This window comes from Oppia nitens, unplaced genomic scaffold (assembly GCF_028296485.1).
Source record: "Oppia nitens isolate AA-2021 unplaced genomic scaffold, nextdenovo-longstitch-racon4-pilon3 scaffold1_pilon_pilon_pilon, whole genome shotgun sequence".
In the NCBI taxonomy this organism is placed as follows: domain Eukaryota; kingdom Metazoa; phylum Arthropoda; class Arachnida; order Sarcoptiformes; family Oppiidae; genus Oppia; species Oppia nitens.
The window spans coordinates 989,124-1,008,261 of NW_026533199.1; the positions used below are offsets into that span (position 1 = coordinate 989,124).

Here is a 19,138-nt window from a genome sequence, read left to right on the forward strand (position 1 = left end):
ACAAAACCAAAAAAATAAATAAATAATTTTTGTCCAACTATTGGAGCATAACATTGAAGATTTAACAGTCAGTACAGTGTATATACTAATGTATATTATTTTGTTTTATAAGTGATTTAACTTATATTATACACACACTTGTCATTGGAGTGAATCCAAGATTACACACATATATAATAATAATAATAATAATAAAATACAACAATTTATATATATATATATATATATATATATATATATATATATATATATATATATATATATATACTATCGATATATATATACAATATATACTGTATATTAGACACTGATTTTCACACATAAGTTATGTGAAAAAGACACAAAATTTATATATTATATAAATATATATATAAATATTTTCTCAGACATTATATATTCTCAACCAGAAAAATATGTGATCAAAATTTGTTGTTTGCTTTTATATATATATATATATATATATAGTATATGTGTGATAGTTATATATATATAAGAGAGARAGAGAGAGAGAGAGAGAGAGAGAGAGAGAGAGAGAGAGAGAGAGAGAGAGAGAGAGAGAGAGAGAGAGAGAGAGAGAGAGAGAGAGAGAGAGAGAGAGAGAGAGAGAGAGAGAGAGAGAGAGAGAGAGAGAGAGAGAGAAAGTGAAAGAGAGACATAAACTAAGATAAAGATAGTTATGTTTGTTTGGAGGTATAGCCGGCGCAGGCGTTCATTGCCTGTCCGCCCGTCGTCATCATCAGCACCGGTAGATTATAATTAGGAATGAGTGTATGAGTGTGTGAGTGTGTGAGTGTGTGAGTGTGTGAGTGTGTGAGTGTGTGAGTGTGTGAGTGTGTGAGTGTGTGAGTGTGTGAGTGTGTGAGTGTGTGAGTGTGTGAGTGTGTGAGTGTGTGAGTGTGTGAGTGTGTGAGTGTGTGAGTGTGTGAGTGTATGAGTGTGTGAGTGTGTAAGTGTGTGAGTGAGTGTGTGAGTGAGTGAGTGTGTGTGTGTGTGTGTGTGAGTGTGTGTGTGTGTGAGTGAGTGAATGTGTGAGTGAGTGAGTGAGTGAGTGAGTGAGTGAGTGAGTGAGTGACTGAGTGAGTGAGTGAGTGAGTGAGTGATGCCTTTAAGCATTTAAGACTGGGATGCCATATGATATCGACACAAACATAAAAGTTAAGTTATTTTTTTAGATGCAATTTTTTGTTAGTTTATAAACTTTTTTTTCAATTTCAATTTGAATGACATGAATCTCAATTATATTTTAGTAGTTATTCAAAATTGTTTTTTTGTGTGTGAAATATAAAATTTTGAAAAAAATAATATTAATTGCATTTAATTTGTGTGATATATTATACCACTTGATTATAATTATTATTATAATTATTAAATTTTATTAATTAAAAGTTTGTTGTTATTATTATTATTACTAAAAGCATACTTATAGATAATATATATATATATATATGATATTATTAATATTTTTGTTATTTTTATAAAATTAATACATATACAATATACAGTATTGGACAAAACAATCTGTGAAAGGTTTGAGACATAATATCTTAAAAACTACTGGATCAATTTTGATACTGTTTAGTCGTAAATGTACTGTATATAATATCATATATATATATTTTTTTTAAAATTAGTCATTTAAAAGTTATAATAATATAAGTGAAAAGTTTTGTGTTTTTCATTAGCATCGTTACCAGCATTAGGGGCTGCTTCCATACATTTTGTCATTTTTTAACTAATTTTTAAAAATTACTTATATTATTTTTGAACAATTTTTGTAATTTTATATAAACTAGATTATATACTCTACCTATACCATAAACAGTATCAAAATTGATCCAGTAGTTTTTAAGATATTATGTCTCAAACCTTTCACAGATTGTTTTGTCCAAGAGTGTATATATGTATATATATTATCAAATATATATATATATATCAGGGTTGCTAAATAGGGGGGTAAGACGTCTTACCCCCCCCCCTGAGATCGAGAAATTTTGGCTTTTACCCCCCCTGGCCTGAAGCCAGAAAGTTAGGGGGCCCCCTACTAATTTTCGGCGCCGAAGGCGCCGAAAATTTTTTTCAATTATGTAAAATTTTATATTAAACAAAAAAATAAATATTAAATTAGTTTTAATATAAATTAATAGCTTATGTATAGAAAATAAATAGATAAAAATGCTTAATTACATCAATTTAACATTATTTACACTAGTTAGGGCACTCCACAAGCTAAAAAATAAATTCCCACCAAATTTTCAAAAAAATTAATGATATTTTATTTTATTTATAGCTGTTTATAAAAGATAATATATATTTTATTTCTTATTAAAAGTCGAAAACTAAGATTTTTAGCATAAATTTTAAAATAATTATATTTTAATATTTTTAAACTTTATATTAAAATTTGTTAGTTATGTGCTTTAAAAATAATAATAATAATATTAACTAAATATTACATAAATAGAGTTGGGGCACTCCACAAGGAAAAAAGCTCCCTAATAAATTCCCACCAATTTTCAAAAAAAATAATCAAATATTTTATTTTATTTTTTAGCCTTTATAAATGATATATTTATATATATTATTTCTTATTAAAAGTAGAAAACAAATTTTTAGCATAAATTTTAAAGTTATTATATTTTAATATTTTTAAATTTTATAGTAAAATGTGTTAGTTATTTTTCAATATGAAATACTATGTAAAAAAATATTCTTAAATTAATTATTTAGAACTAATTATTTATTTCTGACAATTTTATTATTATTATTATTAAAACGTTTTAATAAATACAGTATTAAAATGTGTTAGTTATGGTTCAATATAAAATACTAAAAAAATATATATTTTTAAATTAAATTAATTATTTAGAACTAATTAATAATTATTTCTGCCAATTTTATTATTATTATTATTAAAACGTTTTAATAAATACAGTATTATATCATTAATTTTTAATCAATAACTATTTTTTTTAAAATCTAAATAATATTTTTATTTAATAATTATAATTATATTTGTTATATATATATTTATGCAATTTTTAATATTTAGAAAACATTTTGAGTATTGAGAAATTAAGTTGAGAATATTTTTATTTGTTAATTTATTGAAAATTTAATGGGAATTTAGCGGGAATTTAGTGGGAATTTAGTGGGAATTTATTGGGAATTTAATGGGAATTTAATGGGAATTTACTCAAATTTGGCAAAAATTGTCGTTTAAAAATGCAATAAAAAATGTTCACCCCCCTATACCCCCCCCCCCAAGCTTTTTCGAAAATTTTGCCATTTTACCTCCCCCTATACCCCCCTGAAATCGAAAACCTTTAGCAACCCTGATATATATGCATTTTTGAAGCATTTAATTAGTGTAGTAGACTTGTTGTATAAAACTATATGCTATTGAAAAAAGTGTTATAAATAATAATAATAATAATTTCAATGTAAATATAACACATGTACTGTACATATGTCACTCAAATAAATATATGTGATATAATACATAACTTTTATGATATCAAATCTAATAATCAAATATTATTTTTAATATTATATCATATATTATATACTATAGTTAAGTAAATAAATTTTTTAAAAACGCTAGAAGCTTATTATTATGTTTGGGAATTTTCATATATGTATTATATTATATATTACATTATAATATTATACATAAAATTATATTTTATGTTATATATATATAATAATAATAAACTAGCTAAAATATCTATTATATGTGTGTTTGTTGTGTGTATTTAATATTTAATAAAATTTAATAATATGTTTAATAACAATATACTGTATATACCTAATACTATATATATAATACTTATTTTTAAAAATAAAATAAAATTTATATTTAAATTTTAATAGGATTTTGTAGAAAATCATTAAAAAGTAAAATTTAATTTAATATTTGTACAAATATAACACACACACATATATATATATATATACAGTAAATTTATTGAAATAAAATGCGTTTATTTTATTTTAATTTATAAAATATTTAATATACATAACCTTTTACTACAAAATAAATATGAATTACTTTACTATACTGTATATTTGTTTTAATTAAAATCTATTTTTTCTACTAAATTAATTTTTAATACTAATAATAATAATAATAATAACTGTACATAAAATCAATAATAAATTTCCATCAAATTAGTTAAGTTATTTAAAAATAGATATTTAAAAAAATATATAAATATGTTAATTTTATTTGTACTATCAATATTTGTACTAAATTTATTTTGGTGACATTTTGAAAAAATTATATTTGAAATTAAAAACTTATTTATAAATATTATTTATTCCATATTTTGTTGCAATAATTTATTTTTATTTTTTAATTAATAAACAAAATAACAACAAATTAGAGAATACTATATATATATATATTTAAAAAATTTCAAATCACTTGATATTTGTATAAATAAATTTTGTTAACTAATAATTTATTTTTTGTTTTAAATTAATAAATTTACAATAAATTATAGGAACAGAAACCCGTATATTATAAGTCAACCATATATTTATTATTAATAATTTAGTATAATTTTTTTAGGTGGGTGTATTATATATGTAAAATGTAGTTGTTAAAAAATTATTTTGTTATTAAGTTGACATAATAGATTATTTTTTTAAATGTTAAAAAACTTTATTTAACAAAAAAATATACTAATAATAATATGACAGATATGACAGTGTGCACGGGTTGATGGGGGGACTGTTATGTTTTGGGGGACATACATACATTTTTTGGCACCCACTATCATATATAAGTTATATATATATATATATATCAATCTTATTATTATTATTATAAGTTTTATTATATGTCTAATTATGATACATATGTATGATATAATAATAATAATAATACATTAAATAACTCATAACTAGTGCCATCAGTTTAGATGTTATGTAAACAAAAATTTAGTATAACTTATACTCTATACATATACATGTATTAAATATATACAAGGTTATTTTAAACCCATGATTTTTTTGTGTAATATATATATATATACTAATACAAAATTAAGCATTATTAAATATTACTACTATTTTTAATCCATTACTTTACAACAACAACAAAAATCAGTTTATTTTTAAAATGTTAATGTTATGTAAATTTTTTAATAAWTTTTTTTAACATTTACTTAATATATATATATATATAGCTATTTGAAAATACACTTGAGTTGTGTTAAATTTTTTAATTTTTTAAATCTAATAATAATAATAACTATTTATATATAATTATTTATGTATATAATATTAATAAAATAGAAAATGTAAAATTTTATTATAATTTTTAAATAGATAATTTTAGCTGTTATAAAATATTTTATTTTCAAATGATAGTTTAATATATTTCATAACAAGCAATAAAAATAAAATAAATAAAAATTTTAATAATATTAYTTTTTATTATCATAAATTTTATAAATTTAGTTAAACATGAAAAAAATTCAATTTTATTTCTATAAATATTTTTAGACATAAATTAAATATTTTTATACTTAAAAGTTTTATGAATGAATTAATTTTATCAAATAATTAGATTAATATTATTAGAAAATATTAKAAAAATAATTATAAGTTTTTTTTTGTTTTTTAAGTTATTATTAGTAATACTACTAATTAAGCATGAAAACTTTTTTTATATATATATAAATTGCTTAAATTTGAAATAAATATTTTTCAATAAAACTAAATTATTGATAAATTTTGATAAATAAAAATTTAAAGATAACTTACAATAATCATTAGTAATGTTTAATAATAGCAGTAAATATTACTAACATAATATAGTATACAGTAATTACCTAAAAAATAAATTATTTTATAGTTATTATATATTAATCATTTTTATTTGGAAAAAATTAGTTGAATTTTTTGTTGTTTTTTATAAATATATGATTGAAACCATTTAAAGTTTTCAATTTAAATAATTTCAGTTTTTTTATTATAAATATTATATGAGATAATGAAAATAAATTTGCATTTAAATTGAATCACTAAAAAGTTTTCAGTAAATGCTATTTTAAATTTAGTTATTATTATTATTATTGAATATTATATTAACTGTTTATCATTATAATGTATTATTTTTTTTGTTTTGTGTTTGCTTTTCAATAAACCAGTATCTATTGTATTCAAAAAATATTAAATTTATATTAAATTTTRTTAATAATAGATTATTTTTATAAAAATTAATTTTCTCTATAGAAAAGTCTTGAACAATAATATAGTTTTATTTTTATTTATTATAATAATTATTGCGAAATTAATTTTATCAAATAAATTTATATTAAAAATTTATATAATAAAAAAGTCAACGATTTTATTATTATTATTATTTTATATAAAAAATTAAATATATAATATATTATTTTGTAATAAATATTTAAATATTAATATATATATAATAATAATTTATTTTATTTATATATATACAGTACTACTGGATATATGATGCTATGATACTATATATTTACAAGTATTTTGTTATATCATATCCTATTAATAATAATATTTTATAATTTATATCCTATTATTATTATTATTACATAATACTATCGATTCTATACATCATAAATAATATCATTAATTAGTGTATTATCAACCAGTGATTTGTTATCATCAAAAAAATCAGTATTATTGACAATACCATCGATGGCCTCGACTTCACTGATATCGACAACAGTAGTGGTAGTAGTGGTGGTGGTATCGATGGCATCGACGGTATTGTCAATAATAATGGATGGATTGTCTTGAAATTGATTGGCAGCGACTGTCGCGGCGGCGGCGGCAGCGGTAGTGGTGGTGTTGGTGGCCAACAACGGTGGCATCGATACTGATGAATGCGATGATCGCGAACCACGACTTAATAGTTGACCGATTCGGGCCGATACGGGTGCCGATGCGGATGTTGCGGCCGTCGCCGATGAGGAGGACATCATTTGCATAACTGTGTGCACTAGTCTGGGTGTGGACGGCCTTTTCAGGTGCGGCGGCGCCGGCATATTGACTACACATTCGACATCAATTTGATCCATAGTTTTCGTCTTTTCGTCGACAGTTTCCCGACATTTCATTAGTTTGCGAACCCTTTGCATCAGATTTTCTTTGTATTCCGGATAGTCTTTCAGAGTGTCCATTAGATCCGATTTGCTTAATACAAACAGATAGGAATAGCCGACCGATCGGACATTGGCCGTACGTTTGTTGAAACCGGGTATACCTAGAATGGATATCTCGCCGAATACCGATCCTTACAAACAAACAAAAATAATTAGTTATCAATTAGTAGACAATCAATTATCAATTGTTACCAATTGAACCATAAAAAAAACTAATAATAATAATTACCCTCACATAGTGTAGCTATGATTTTCTTATCATCGCCCGGATCCATGACGCATACCTGTCCCGTATTGACAATATACATTTCGTGGCCAATGTCACCAATTTTGCATACATAATCACCGGGCAAGTAGAGTACCGACCGGAACTTGAGTACCAGATCCCGGAGCAATGTTCGTTCACAATTTTTAAATATCTCTACCCGACTCAGGGTATGGTAGTGTATGGATAGGGCCAAATCGGTTTGCATTTTCAGCGGTAAAAACCCCAGGAAACTGGTTTCATCGAAAGTTTTCTGTTGACTCCATGTATAGGTTAGCCATAGGCGTACCCGCTTCTGTAGATATTTTGGCAGATCCATATTGCTCATGTATCTGACAGCTTTGTTCATAAACTCTTTGTATCGGGTCTGGTTCTGGGTAGCCGTAGCTACAATGTCCCTGATCTGGCCGATTAGGAGGGCAAATACAAATACACCCATAAGCCAGCTGACTATCATATAGATACGCTCGATATCGTTGATAGGTTTAGGCATACGGCCACCGATTGAAGTGGCCGTACGGAATGCAAAATAAAAGCACCGCAAATAGGCATTTCCTATGGGAGGTGGTTGGGGTGAGAGAACAGGTAGTTAGTTAGCTGTTTGTTTGTTAGTACAATAGTAATAGTAGTATTTTTGGGGAAACTCATTGGGGTATTATAAATAAGAGTACAGTAGTATTAGTGTTGTTATATAATACATGTGTTTCTATTGAAATTTTTATTATATAAATTGTTTTTAGTTTTATCGTATTTCGATATATATATATATATATATATATAATGAATCGGTATGTTTGGGGAATATAAGCCTAAATTAGTCTATTGTTTGTTAGATAAGATGCTTAACACATGTTTTTTTGTTTTGTTTGGTTTATTAGAGTTATATATATATATTATTGTATATACTGTATATACAGTATATACATGTAAAGAGCCAGTCAAATGATCTTGAGCCGCGTATTTTTTGAATAACTTTTAAACGGCTAGAGATAATTTAATTCTGTAAAATACATTTAAGAATATCATATCGACCACACTTTATATACACACAATCACAAAACTAGGATGACCAGATATACAAAATATATATATTGAAAGACACTATGCTACAGGTCAATATATATATACCGACAAATTTATTATGATAATGAAAATTTGTAGTAAAGAAATAATAGTTTAATATAAAAAAAGAATCATCAAAATCGAATTGGTAGTTTTGTTTTTATGGCTTGTTAAGTTTGTCATAAATCATATTATATAAAATAGTCTAAAATAAAAATGACGTTATTTATGAATATTATATATTTATTAGATGATATTTTCAAATATATCACTAATTCTAAGAACGAAATTTTAATATGTCGACTAGTTTTCGATATAATCGAATTTTAATATAAATTATAATATCAAATTACAATAGTGTGATTTATATTGAAATTCGATTATTTCGAAAACTAGTCGACATATTAAAATTTCGTTTTTAAAATTAGTGATATATTTGAAAATATCATCTAATAAATATATAATATTCATAAATAACGTCTTTTTTATTTTAGACTATTTTATATAATATGATTTATGACAAATAATCAAATAAAACTAAAAATTACATTAACGTATTTGATGATTCGTTTTTTATATTAAACTATTGAAAAAATTTCTTGACTACAAATTTTCATTATCAAAATAAATTTGTAAGTTGTAGATTGACCTGTAGCATAGTGTCTTTCATTGGTCCCGATATTTTGTATATCTGGTCATCCTAGTTTTGTGATTGTGTGTATATAAAGTGTGGTCGATATGATATTCTTAAATGTATTTTACAGAATTAAATTATCTCTAACCGTTTAAAAGTTATTCAAAAAATACGCGGCTCAAGATCATTTGACTGGCTCTTTATATAATAGATATTTTTAATGGCCACACAAAATGTTAAATTAAGTACTACTACTAGTCTATCGCAAAATCTAATTAAAGTTTAATTATAATAAATTGTTGTTTATTTCTATGTTTTTCTATTATTGCTATTACTATTGTAATATACAATAAAATACAGTATCATTAGTATGCTATATATATTTAAAATTAGGATGACCAACTAATTTTTAAAAAAATAATATATATATACTTAATAAATAGAAAAAATTATAATAATTTTATCCACCCCCGTATTAGTTGACCTTTATAAGTTTATATTTATATAATAAATATACTATACTATATATTTAACACATTGTGTGTCAATATTATGTCAATAAAACTAATAATATTTTATTTACTCATCTTATTATTATTATTATTATTATTATCTTTACTTTAATGTACTGTATTTTGTCAATAATATTGACGTCTAATAATATACAGTATATTTTTTTATCTRCAAAAAAAACGTGTACGAGTATCTAATATTAAATATATATATATATATATTGTTTGTTTGTTTGTTTCACATTTTTGCATTACTAAACATTTTTTCCAATGAATTTTCTATATTTATATATATATCAATGTTTAAAATATATATATATATATATATATATTTTAAATCCACTATACATAATGTGATTTTTTTATTAGCATATATTAGATGATATTAATTTTTTAAACTATTGCTATAGTATTATATAAATTTTTTTCTTTAAAAAAATAGTCAATCAAATTAAAAATTGATGCCTTAATGTAAATTGTATGCCAAAAAAAATATATATATATAATGGTATTCACAAACTACTTGTATATATATATATATTGTGTATACATTATTCATAGATAAAAATTCAAAAGTTTTTTTTTAATTTAAAACAAATAATTAAAAATAAATAAATTTGTTTTGTAACTTATATCATTTGTTGTATATATAATTGATACTACATTTTTAAACTATAGACTAAACAAAAAATAGTAGATGGCCAGTCTAATGGGTCTATTAATTGATTAAGTTTTTTTTATATCTATTATATTAGACTTATCATTATCATTATTATTATTATCAATACTACTAATATTATATTATCTATTATATGAAATTGTATTATCACACAACAATAGATAAACATTAAATATAATGATATTTTTCAATACAATATACATGTAGATAAAAATTTTATATAATAATTAATATCATATCATTTATGCTGGGGTATGGATGGTTATGGTATGGGGGTAGGTGTATGGTGGTGGAGGGGTAGACAAGTCATACTAACCTTTATTATTATAAGTCCAGGGCGTGGCTCCAAAGCCCTCCCAGTAGGACATCAGATAATAGGCACACGAACTCAAATGTATTAGAAATATCTTATAGATTAGTGTATGAATAATACGGATTAAATACGGAAATTTGGTAACCATATCGATGCGGGCGAAAAATTCCCAAAACGTTCCGACTTTTATCAGCCGAAACAATCGGGTCAGCCGTAATACTGGCCAATCGGTACCGTAGTATAGATAAAATAGGATATCTATGGGCAGCAGTGCTAGTGTATCGTAAACGAAACGCCTGCGGCGGCAATAGTGACGGCGTATGAGCCGCGGTTCGTCCATCCATTGGCCGTCGGTAATGAATTTCAACCGCATTTTGAAACATATTATATCCATTAGATAAATGGCATCACAGGTGTAGTCGATTATAAAAAATATATATCTATTTTTGTTGTGTTTTTTTTTGATGTATTATTAGTTGTAGTAAATAAAATGATAAATTTATAAATAAAACAAATTGTTTGCTTTTATATATATATAATATTATAGATTATTAGAAAATAATAATAATAATAATAATTAGTTTTAGTTAAATAATTTAATAAAAAAATAGTTAAAAAATAAATATTAAAAAAAATAATTTATAATATTTAATTCATAATTTAACTAAACTAAATTATAGTTATTTTTTTAAATTAATTAATTTTTATATATAATATATAATTATATAATTAAATTGGGATTATTATTATTAGTATATTTTTTGTTAATATATTAAAATATTTTTATAGTGTAATTACTTTATATTACTAATAACTAATATTTAAATAGTAAGTAACTTATTGTACATTTATATTGTAATTTACTGGAATAATAATTAAAAAATTTTAGTAATTTTTTTAAGAGTACTTCAAAAAAAACTAATAGCAAAAAATATTCAGTAATATTAACAATATATGAAAAAAATATTATTATTAGCAATAAAAGTCGTAATTAATAATTTTTAATATAAAAATATAATATAATACTATAAATACTTAAAAATTCCACAATTTTATAAGTAATTAATATTAACATAAATAATAGTTAAAAAATTTTGATTAATAATTTTTGTTGATAGCTATATAACAATATCATTAATAATAATAAAAAAACCTAATAATCAATAACCATATATATGTGGGTTTATGCTATTTTAATAATAAAATATTTAATAGAAAAAAAGTAAAAATAATTAATGATAAACTAATTATTAATTAATAATAAGCAACAATACAATAACACAATACAGTAACACAATAGCAGTAATACAAATAATATTAATATTAAATGAAATTCAATAATAATAATAATAACTAATTAATTATATAATAAAATAAAAAAAGAGAAAAAATAAATATTTTTATTAATCAACATTAATATGAAATATTCAATATATTAATTAAAAAAATAATAAATAAAATAATTCAATATAACTATAAATAATATCTATTAATAATATTAAAAAATATTTATTAATTTTTATCTTCAATATATTGTTTACCTATTATTATGATTTTCAATGGGAAAGACACTTCGGAGGAATATACTGAATGAATTGTAGATGAAAACTAAACTGACAACAAATAGCCAACTAATATAGATAGTACTCTGGGGTTCAAAGGCACCCAACTCCCGGTGCCGGCACCTGTACCAACATTCACCGAACAATGATCTCCATTTTAATGGTAAACTAAAACCAGTGTTGGTAGTAGTAGTAGTAGTGATGTCCATGTTTTGCATCCATTCCTCTTCGAAAATCATTGAACCCCTGAGTCCGGTATCCTCGCCGCTGGACGTCTGGACGGCTGTTTGGCTGATACGGCGTTTGACATCTTCGCCGCGTTTGGCCAGCGCTTCGGCCAAACCTTTGATTTGTTTCACAACATTATGAGTGGGACTGAGCGGCGCCGGACTACCGGTTTGGTGGTCTGTGGCTACCGGTTCCGGATCTATACATTAGTCATAATATRTATATATTGAACCAAAAAAATAGACGATTGATTGATTGCATAATAAAATTGATTGTATTTTTATTTGATAAGTCATAAATAAATATCAGATTATTATTTATTAGGCAATACTATCTATCTATCTATATATATAAGTGTTTGTCAAATAGTTTTCTACTGTATATGTTTTGTTTAGTGTGTGATTGATATTATATGATATATCAATATATATATTATTWTTATGATATTATAATTATATGTTATATATGACAGCAAAAAAATAAAGTTATAAATACAGTAAAACTAATAATAATACCGAAAACTTCCGATTCGTTGTCTTCAGCCGCTGATGAAAATTGTTGGTCACAATCGGCCAACAATTCGGCGGCAGTAGTAGTAGGAGTAGTAGTGACCAAATCGATGGCCACTTGAAAATTATCAACATTTTCAATATTATCATCACTTTTTTCTTCTTCAATTATTATTATATTACTTTCATTAACATTATTATAATCATTAGAATTGTCAACACTTTGATTATCGTTATTATTATTATTGTCAGCATTAAAATTGTCAACATTTTGTTGATTATTAATATTACAATTATTATTATTATTATTATTTAATTCATCACTTGATTGTCTATGTGTAGGCGTATCACTCATTGGTTTGTCTATGGATTAGTTAAAACAGAAATAATAATAATAACATAATCACAGAATCACAGAATATTCCTTAAAGTGAAAGTTGAAGTCAACAAAAAAAACTAAATGAAAGAAAACTAAAAAAAGCAAAAAATTATTTTATTTTCTTAACCAAACAAAAAGTACATTTCAAAAATCTGATGCATTATTATAATATATATATACATTTGTATGTATATATAATGAAATAAATGGTGAATTGCATATATATAAAACACACACACAAACAATTCAGAAAAAATAAATTTTATATATGTATATACAGTTATATATACAGTATATATACAGTACACACAATTTATATATATATATAATTTTTCGTGTGTATGTAATGTAAGTGTGTTAGTGTTTTTGTGTTTCAAAACTGGATATCACTTTATATATATATATATATATAATATAATATATAAATTGTGTGACAAAAGGAGGCAAAAACAAGTGAGGCATCGATTGAATGGCAAAACTATGTGTCACACAGCGATTGAGCAAAATATATAGAGAAATATATATATATATACATTATATACAATACATTTGCTGTATATACATATATATATTATATAATAGACTATTGATTATTATAGGATTAAACAAATAGATTTGGATGATAGAGAAAAGAAAAAAAACTAAATATATATATATATAATACAGAATTATTATCAATATAAAGTCTGTGACAGAAGGGTGCGAACTGGTTTTTGCTTAATATCTCTATAACTAATTGAGCTAGATCAATAAAAATTTTATGAGAAACATGGAATCCTGGGACGTATAACTTAGTATAGTTAGTTTTTATAGATTTAAGCTTAAAACCGGTAGGTGCCATATCTCTAAAACTATAATAAATATATATATATATATATATAACGTATAATATTAATAAATTTTAAACAAAAAGCAAAAAAATGTAAAATTTGCGATATTTTGATATTTTCTAGAAAAAAAGTGTCAAGTATTTTGATATGAAATTAATCTATTATTATTTGTTATTTTATTAGGAATAATTAATCTATTTACAATTTTTAATAATCATAGTTTTTGAGATATTATAGATAAACCTTTTTACCATTATATAAATTTAGTAACAAATATAATTAATAAAAGTTTATAAGAAAAAATTATATATATATATATAGCATGATAATTAAAAATTGTAAATAGAATAATTATTCCTAATAAAATAACAAATAATAATAGATTAATTTCATATATATATTAGAAAATATCAAAATATCACAAATTTTACATTTTTTTGTTTTTTGTTTAAAATTTATTAATTTTTAAAAAAAATACTGAAACACGTGTCTAATGAAACCTAGTTTAAATTCACATTATCAGAATTTAGATATTTATTATAGATGATACCGGTGCTTAGCTACATAAGCTTAAATCTATAAAAACTAAATATATATATATATATTTTTATTGATCTAGCTCAATTAGTTATAGAGATATTAAGCAAAAAATATATATATATACTGTAAATACATTGTATGCTATGTTATAGTAGTTATGTTATATGTAGTTGAACTGAATTATTACATTAATATACTGTTTTATATATATTTATATATATATTATATAAGACCCATATATCCATATATCCATATATATATATATATATATATATATATATATATATATATATATATAATATTTACAATAATAACTGACAATATTTGAATTATGTAAAAATGATTGCCTACTCCGACACGTTAAGCGTTACATAAATAACTCGTATATTATAACTAAATATAAGTAACAAAAAAATTATTTTAAAATATTATAGCTCTTTATATATATGGTATAGTAAAGTATTATACATGATATATGATATATTTTATAAAAATATTATTAACATTATAAAATGTTATAATTTACATTTGCTATATTATATACAGTATATAATACTACTATAAATTTAAAACTACTATTTATATAAAATATATATAAAAATTTTTATAAAATACTTTTTAGACACCACTTTACTTAGTTGTAGGAGTAGTAGTAATAGTAGTTGTAGTAGTAATAGGCATCATATAGTTTAGTAGTAGTAATACTCTCTGGCTATTGATTTGATAATTTAAATCTTTTGAGACCATTATATATATATATAATATATATATATATAAGTACAGTCATTTAGTATATACTATACTTAATACACTGTAAATAATTTATCATATTATTATATAATAGTAGTAGTAGTAGTAGTATTAGTACCAGTATTTTTACTATATATCCCATGAAACACTAATTTTATTAACATAACTAATTAGGGAGATTGTACTGTATATATATACACACTGTATAACAGTATTATACTGTATATATGCATATATATTATATATATATATTATATTATTGATTATGATAATTTAAAGTTTTACATAGTTATAAGTTATATAATAGGATTATAAAAGTATGTTTAAAAAGTTTCATAAAAATTATTTTTAATTAAAATTTAAGTTTACTTTTTGTTTGAGAATTTGTTAGTTTTAAAAAAAATATATTAAAGATAATTTATTTTACGTGTGTGTGTGTGTGTGTGTGTGTATGTGTGTGTATGTGTGTGTGTGTCTCAGTAGCAAATAATATAATATACACTATATATACCGGTATATAAAACTTAAGTATCTAACAAAATAAAGTTTGATTGCATAGCACTCATAATGTATTTTATCATTATATCCATATATATATAGTTATATAAGATTTTGTATATTTACTTTAGTCTATTATAATATACTGTACAATATTATATAATATAATATTTTATATAAAAAAAGATATGAAAAGATAATTATAGTAAATAAAATTTAATAAAATTTTTGTAAGAAATTAAAAAATAAATAATGAAACAATAAACTATAGACGCAAACACACACACACACATATACACATACATACACACACATACATACACACACTCATACACACACATGCATACACACACATAGATACACACACATACATACACACACATACATACACACATACATACATACACATAGATACACACATACATACATACACACACACACATACACACACTCATACACACACATRCATACACACACATAGATACACACACATACATACACATAGATACACACATACATACATACACACACACACATACATACACACACACACATACATACACACACATACATACACACACATACATACATACACACACACATACATACACAAACTCATACACTGGAAAATAATAGATATGAGTGGGTTAGCGGGTGAGTAGTAGTCGTCATCAAAATTAATTATATTTGACTACAAAGTGAAAGCTTTAATCGATATTTGTCTTACAATTTTCTTTATATATAATATATTATATATAGTTATATACATATACTTAACATCTGTGTTATTGTTGTTGTTGTTGTTGTATAGCTATTATTGACTAAAGTGTGCGTTAAAAATGTGTGTGATTTCACTCCACTTTGCTTTTCAACAACAAAAAAATAAAATATAAAAATCCTATTTTAAGTGTGAATAATATATTATATAATACAATAGATTATATAATATATATCTATTATATATTTTACAGTATATTAAAAACTATTGTTATCCATATAAAAATATGATTTTGATTGATAGTCCAAGGATTTTATATAGAAATATACTTTATATATATATATATTAAAAAATAAATTGATATATAAGTTATATAATATATATTGTATACAACTTATATATAAGGAAATTGATACAAATATTTATTATAATAATAATAATATTGTACTGTATGTATAAAAACTTGTGTGTGTGCTAATAGATTGTCAAAAAAATAATTTATCAATTTTTTTTATAAACATAATACGCTTGTTATACATGAACAATATAACACACAAAACAAAAATAATATATAATATTACAAATTGTAGGATATTATTATGTATTATATTTGATATAAGATTTAGCAAATAATAATAATTTTTTAGTAAAATTTTTAAAAAATAAATAATTAAATCAATTGTTTTGATTTGATTTAAAATTATTAAATCGGTGTCTTATTTTTTTAATTAAATTAATGTTAAATATATTTTTATTAAAAATAAATTAATAAGATTATTAAATTTTATTTTTTTATATATATTTTTTAGGCCGTATAATGATTTTTAATTACCGGTACCAATATATTAAGTATAATTAAACCACAATAGACAGCAACAAATAAATATTATTTACTATATAAAAAAAATTGTAAATAAATTATAGTACTGTAATACACATTAAATACTACTATTAATAATAATTACTATTTTATGATAATATTATTAATAATATTTTTTTTTGAAGTACATTATTGTTAATTAAATATAGTGTATTATAAACTAAAACAAAAACAGTTATATAATATACATCATATTTATTATTATATATATATATAAAATATATTATACTACTGTATAATAATAATAATAATAACAAAATTGCACATGGTAATAAAAATAATAGTAATAATAATAATAATAATGGTTATATAAAAATTTTGATCGATATAATAAACAGGCAATTAAAATGTCAACAAAACATACAAATAAAATAAATAAAAAAAAAGTTTTTATTTATTTTATGTGTTGGAAATGACTTTTTATTTTTTATTTTTATATATATTTTTTTGACGATAATGTGATATTTTAATCGATTTTTGTTTCCCAAAACTCTTTTTTTTGAAATATATATATATATATATAAAAAATTGTGTGAAATGTAATACAATATACTTTATTATATAATGAAATCAATATACTGTATAATATATATATATAAACTTTTTTTTTCTCTCTGTTAACGATATAATAATAAATTTCAAATTAAATATAATTTTTGGCCAAAAACTTTCTGGTATTTAAGAAAATTAGATTTTCATATAATATTAATTTCAAATTAATATAAAATGTAAGTTTAAAATACAAATAATTTTATACTACATATAAGATATACAATATCTCAATATATATACCAGATTTCAAATGTTAGAAAATATTTTATGTTCTCATTAAATATTAAAATCTGTAAAAAAAATCTATAATAAAATAGTAAATTGCTCAGGAAACATTTTTTTTAAAATATAATTTTATATATTAAACATTTATTATTGTTTTTTAATATACATACATTATAAAAATAATTATAACTAAATTATACTATTTTATATAATAGAAATCTATAAAATAATATTTAATAACATAAATGAAAAATGTTTTAATATTTTCAACAATAACAACAAAAATTATTATTATTATTTTATAGCTTAATTTAAAATATAATATATATAGAAAATATTTTCATATAATTTTCAGCAGAAAAAAAATAGTTGAAATAACTTTTCCCTGAAAATTGCTTATTTTTATTGTCATAACTGAGATAAACAAATTTAAAATTATTTTTATAATACAACAATAATATTATATGACACAAATCATTGTATAAAACAGTTTATTATTAGGAATGTATTCAATAATATTTTATAATATGGTTTATGATTGTATAAATGCATTAATAATATTATTTGTTTGTTAAAACAAATTTTTAAAATAATTTATATCTTAAATTACATCATTTTTTAAAAAAATACATGTATTTTAATATGTAATTTTACCTTTTTTTTATTAAGCCTAGTAATTATATATTTTTAATCTAGTTTATTTTAATTGAAAAAGTAATTATTTTTTTTTTTTAATAAATTCAATTCAAAAATCATATATTATAATAGCATTAGAAAATTCATTTCTAAATATAAACCATTAATTTTTAATAAATGTTATCATTTTAACATAATTGAAATTTTATTTT

General features: G+C 21.8%; 1 protein-coding gene across 1 annotated transcript; it reads right to left on the reverse strand.

The window, feature by feature from the left end:
* Positions 1–6,596: 6,596 nt before the first annotated feature.
* Positions 6,597–12,977, reverse strand: LOC128952674 (cyclic nucleotide-gated cation channel beta-3-like). The gene is made up of 5 exons (XM_054298105.1): positions 12,925–12,977; positions 12,161–12,608; positions 10,623–11,059; positions 7,384–7,974; positions 6,597–7,285 (listed from the first exon to the last, which is right to left on the reverse strand). Exons 2-5 carry the CDS (start codon positions 12,418–12,420, stop codon positions 6,597–6,599), a joined length of 1,977 nt encoding a protein of 658 aa, XP_054154080.1. The 5' UTR covers positions 12,421–12,608; positions 12,925–12,977.
* Positions 12,978–19,138: the final 6,161 nt, after the last annotated feature.

Bases quoted from the DNA above. Each gene is read 5' to 3' on its own strand.
- LOC128952674 (XM_054298105.1), bottom strand. From the start codon at position 12,420: ATGATTTTCGAAGAGGAATGGATGCAAAACATGGACATCACTACTACT. The intron at 11,060-12,160 runs GTAAACAATATA...CAACAAAAATAG, and splicing joins ATTGAAAATCATAATAATAG to ATATATATTTTTTATAATCG. The intron at 7,286-7,383 runs GTAATTATTATT...TTTGTTTGTAAG, and splicing joins CATAGCTACACTATGTGAGG to GATCGGTATTCGGCGAGATA.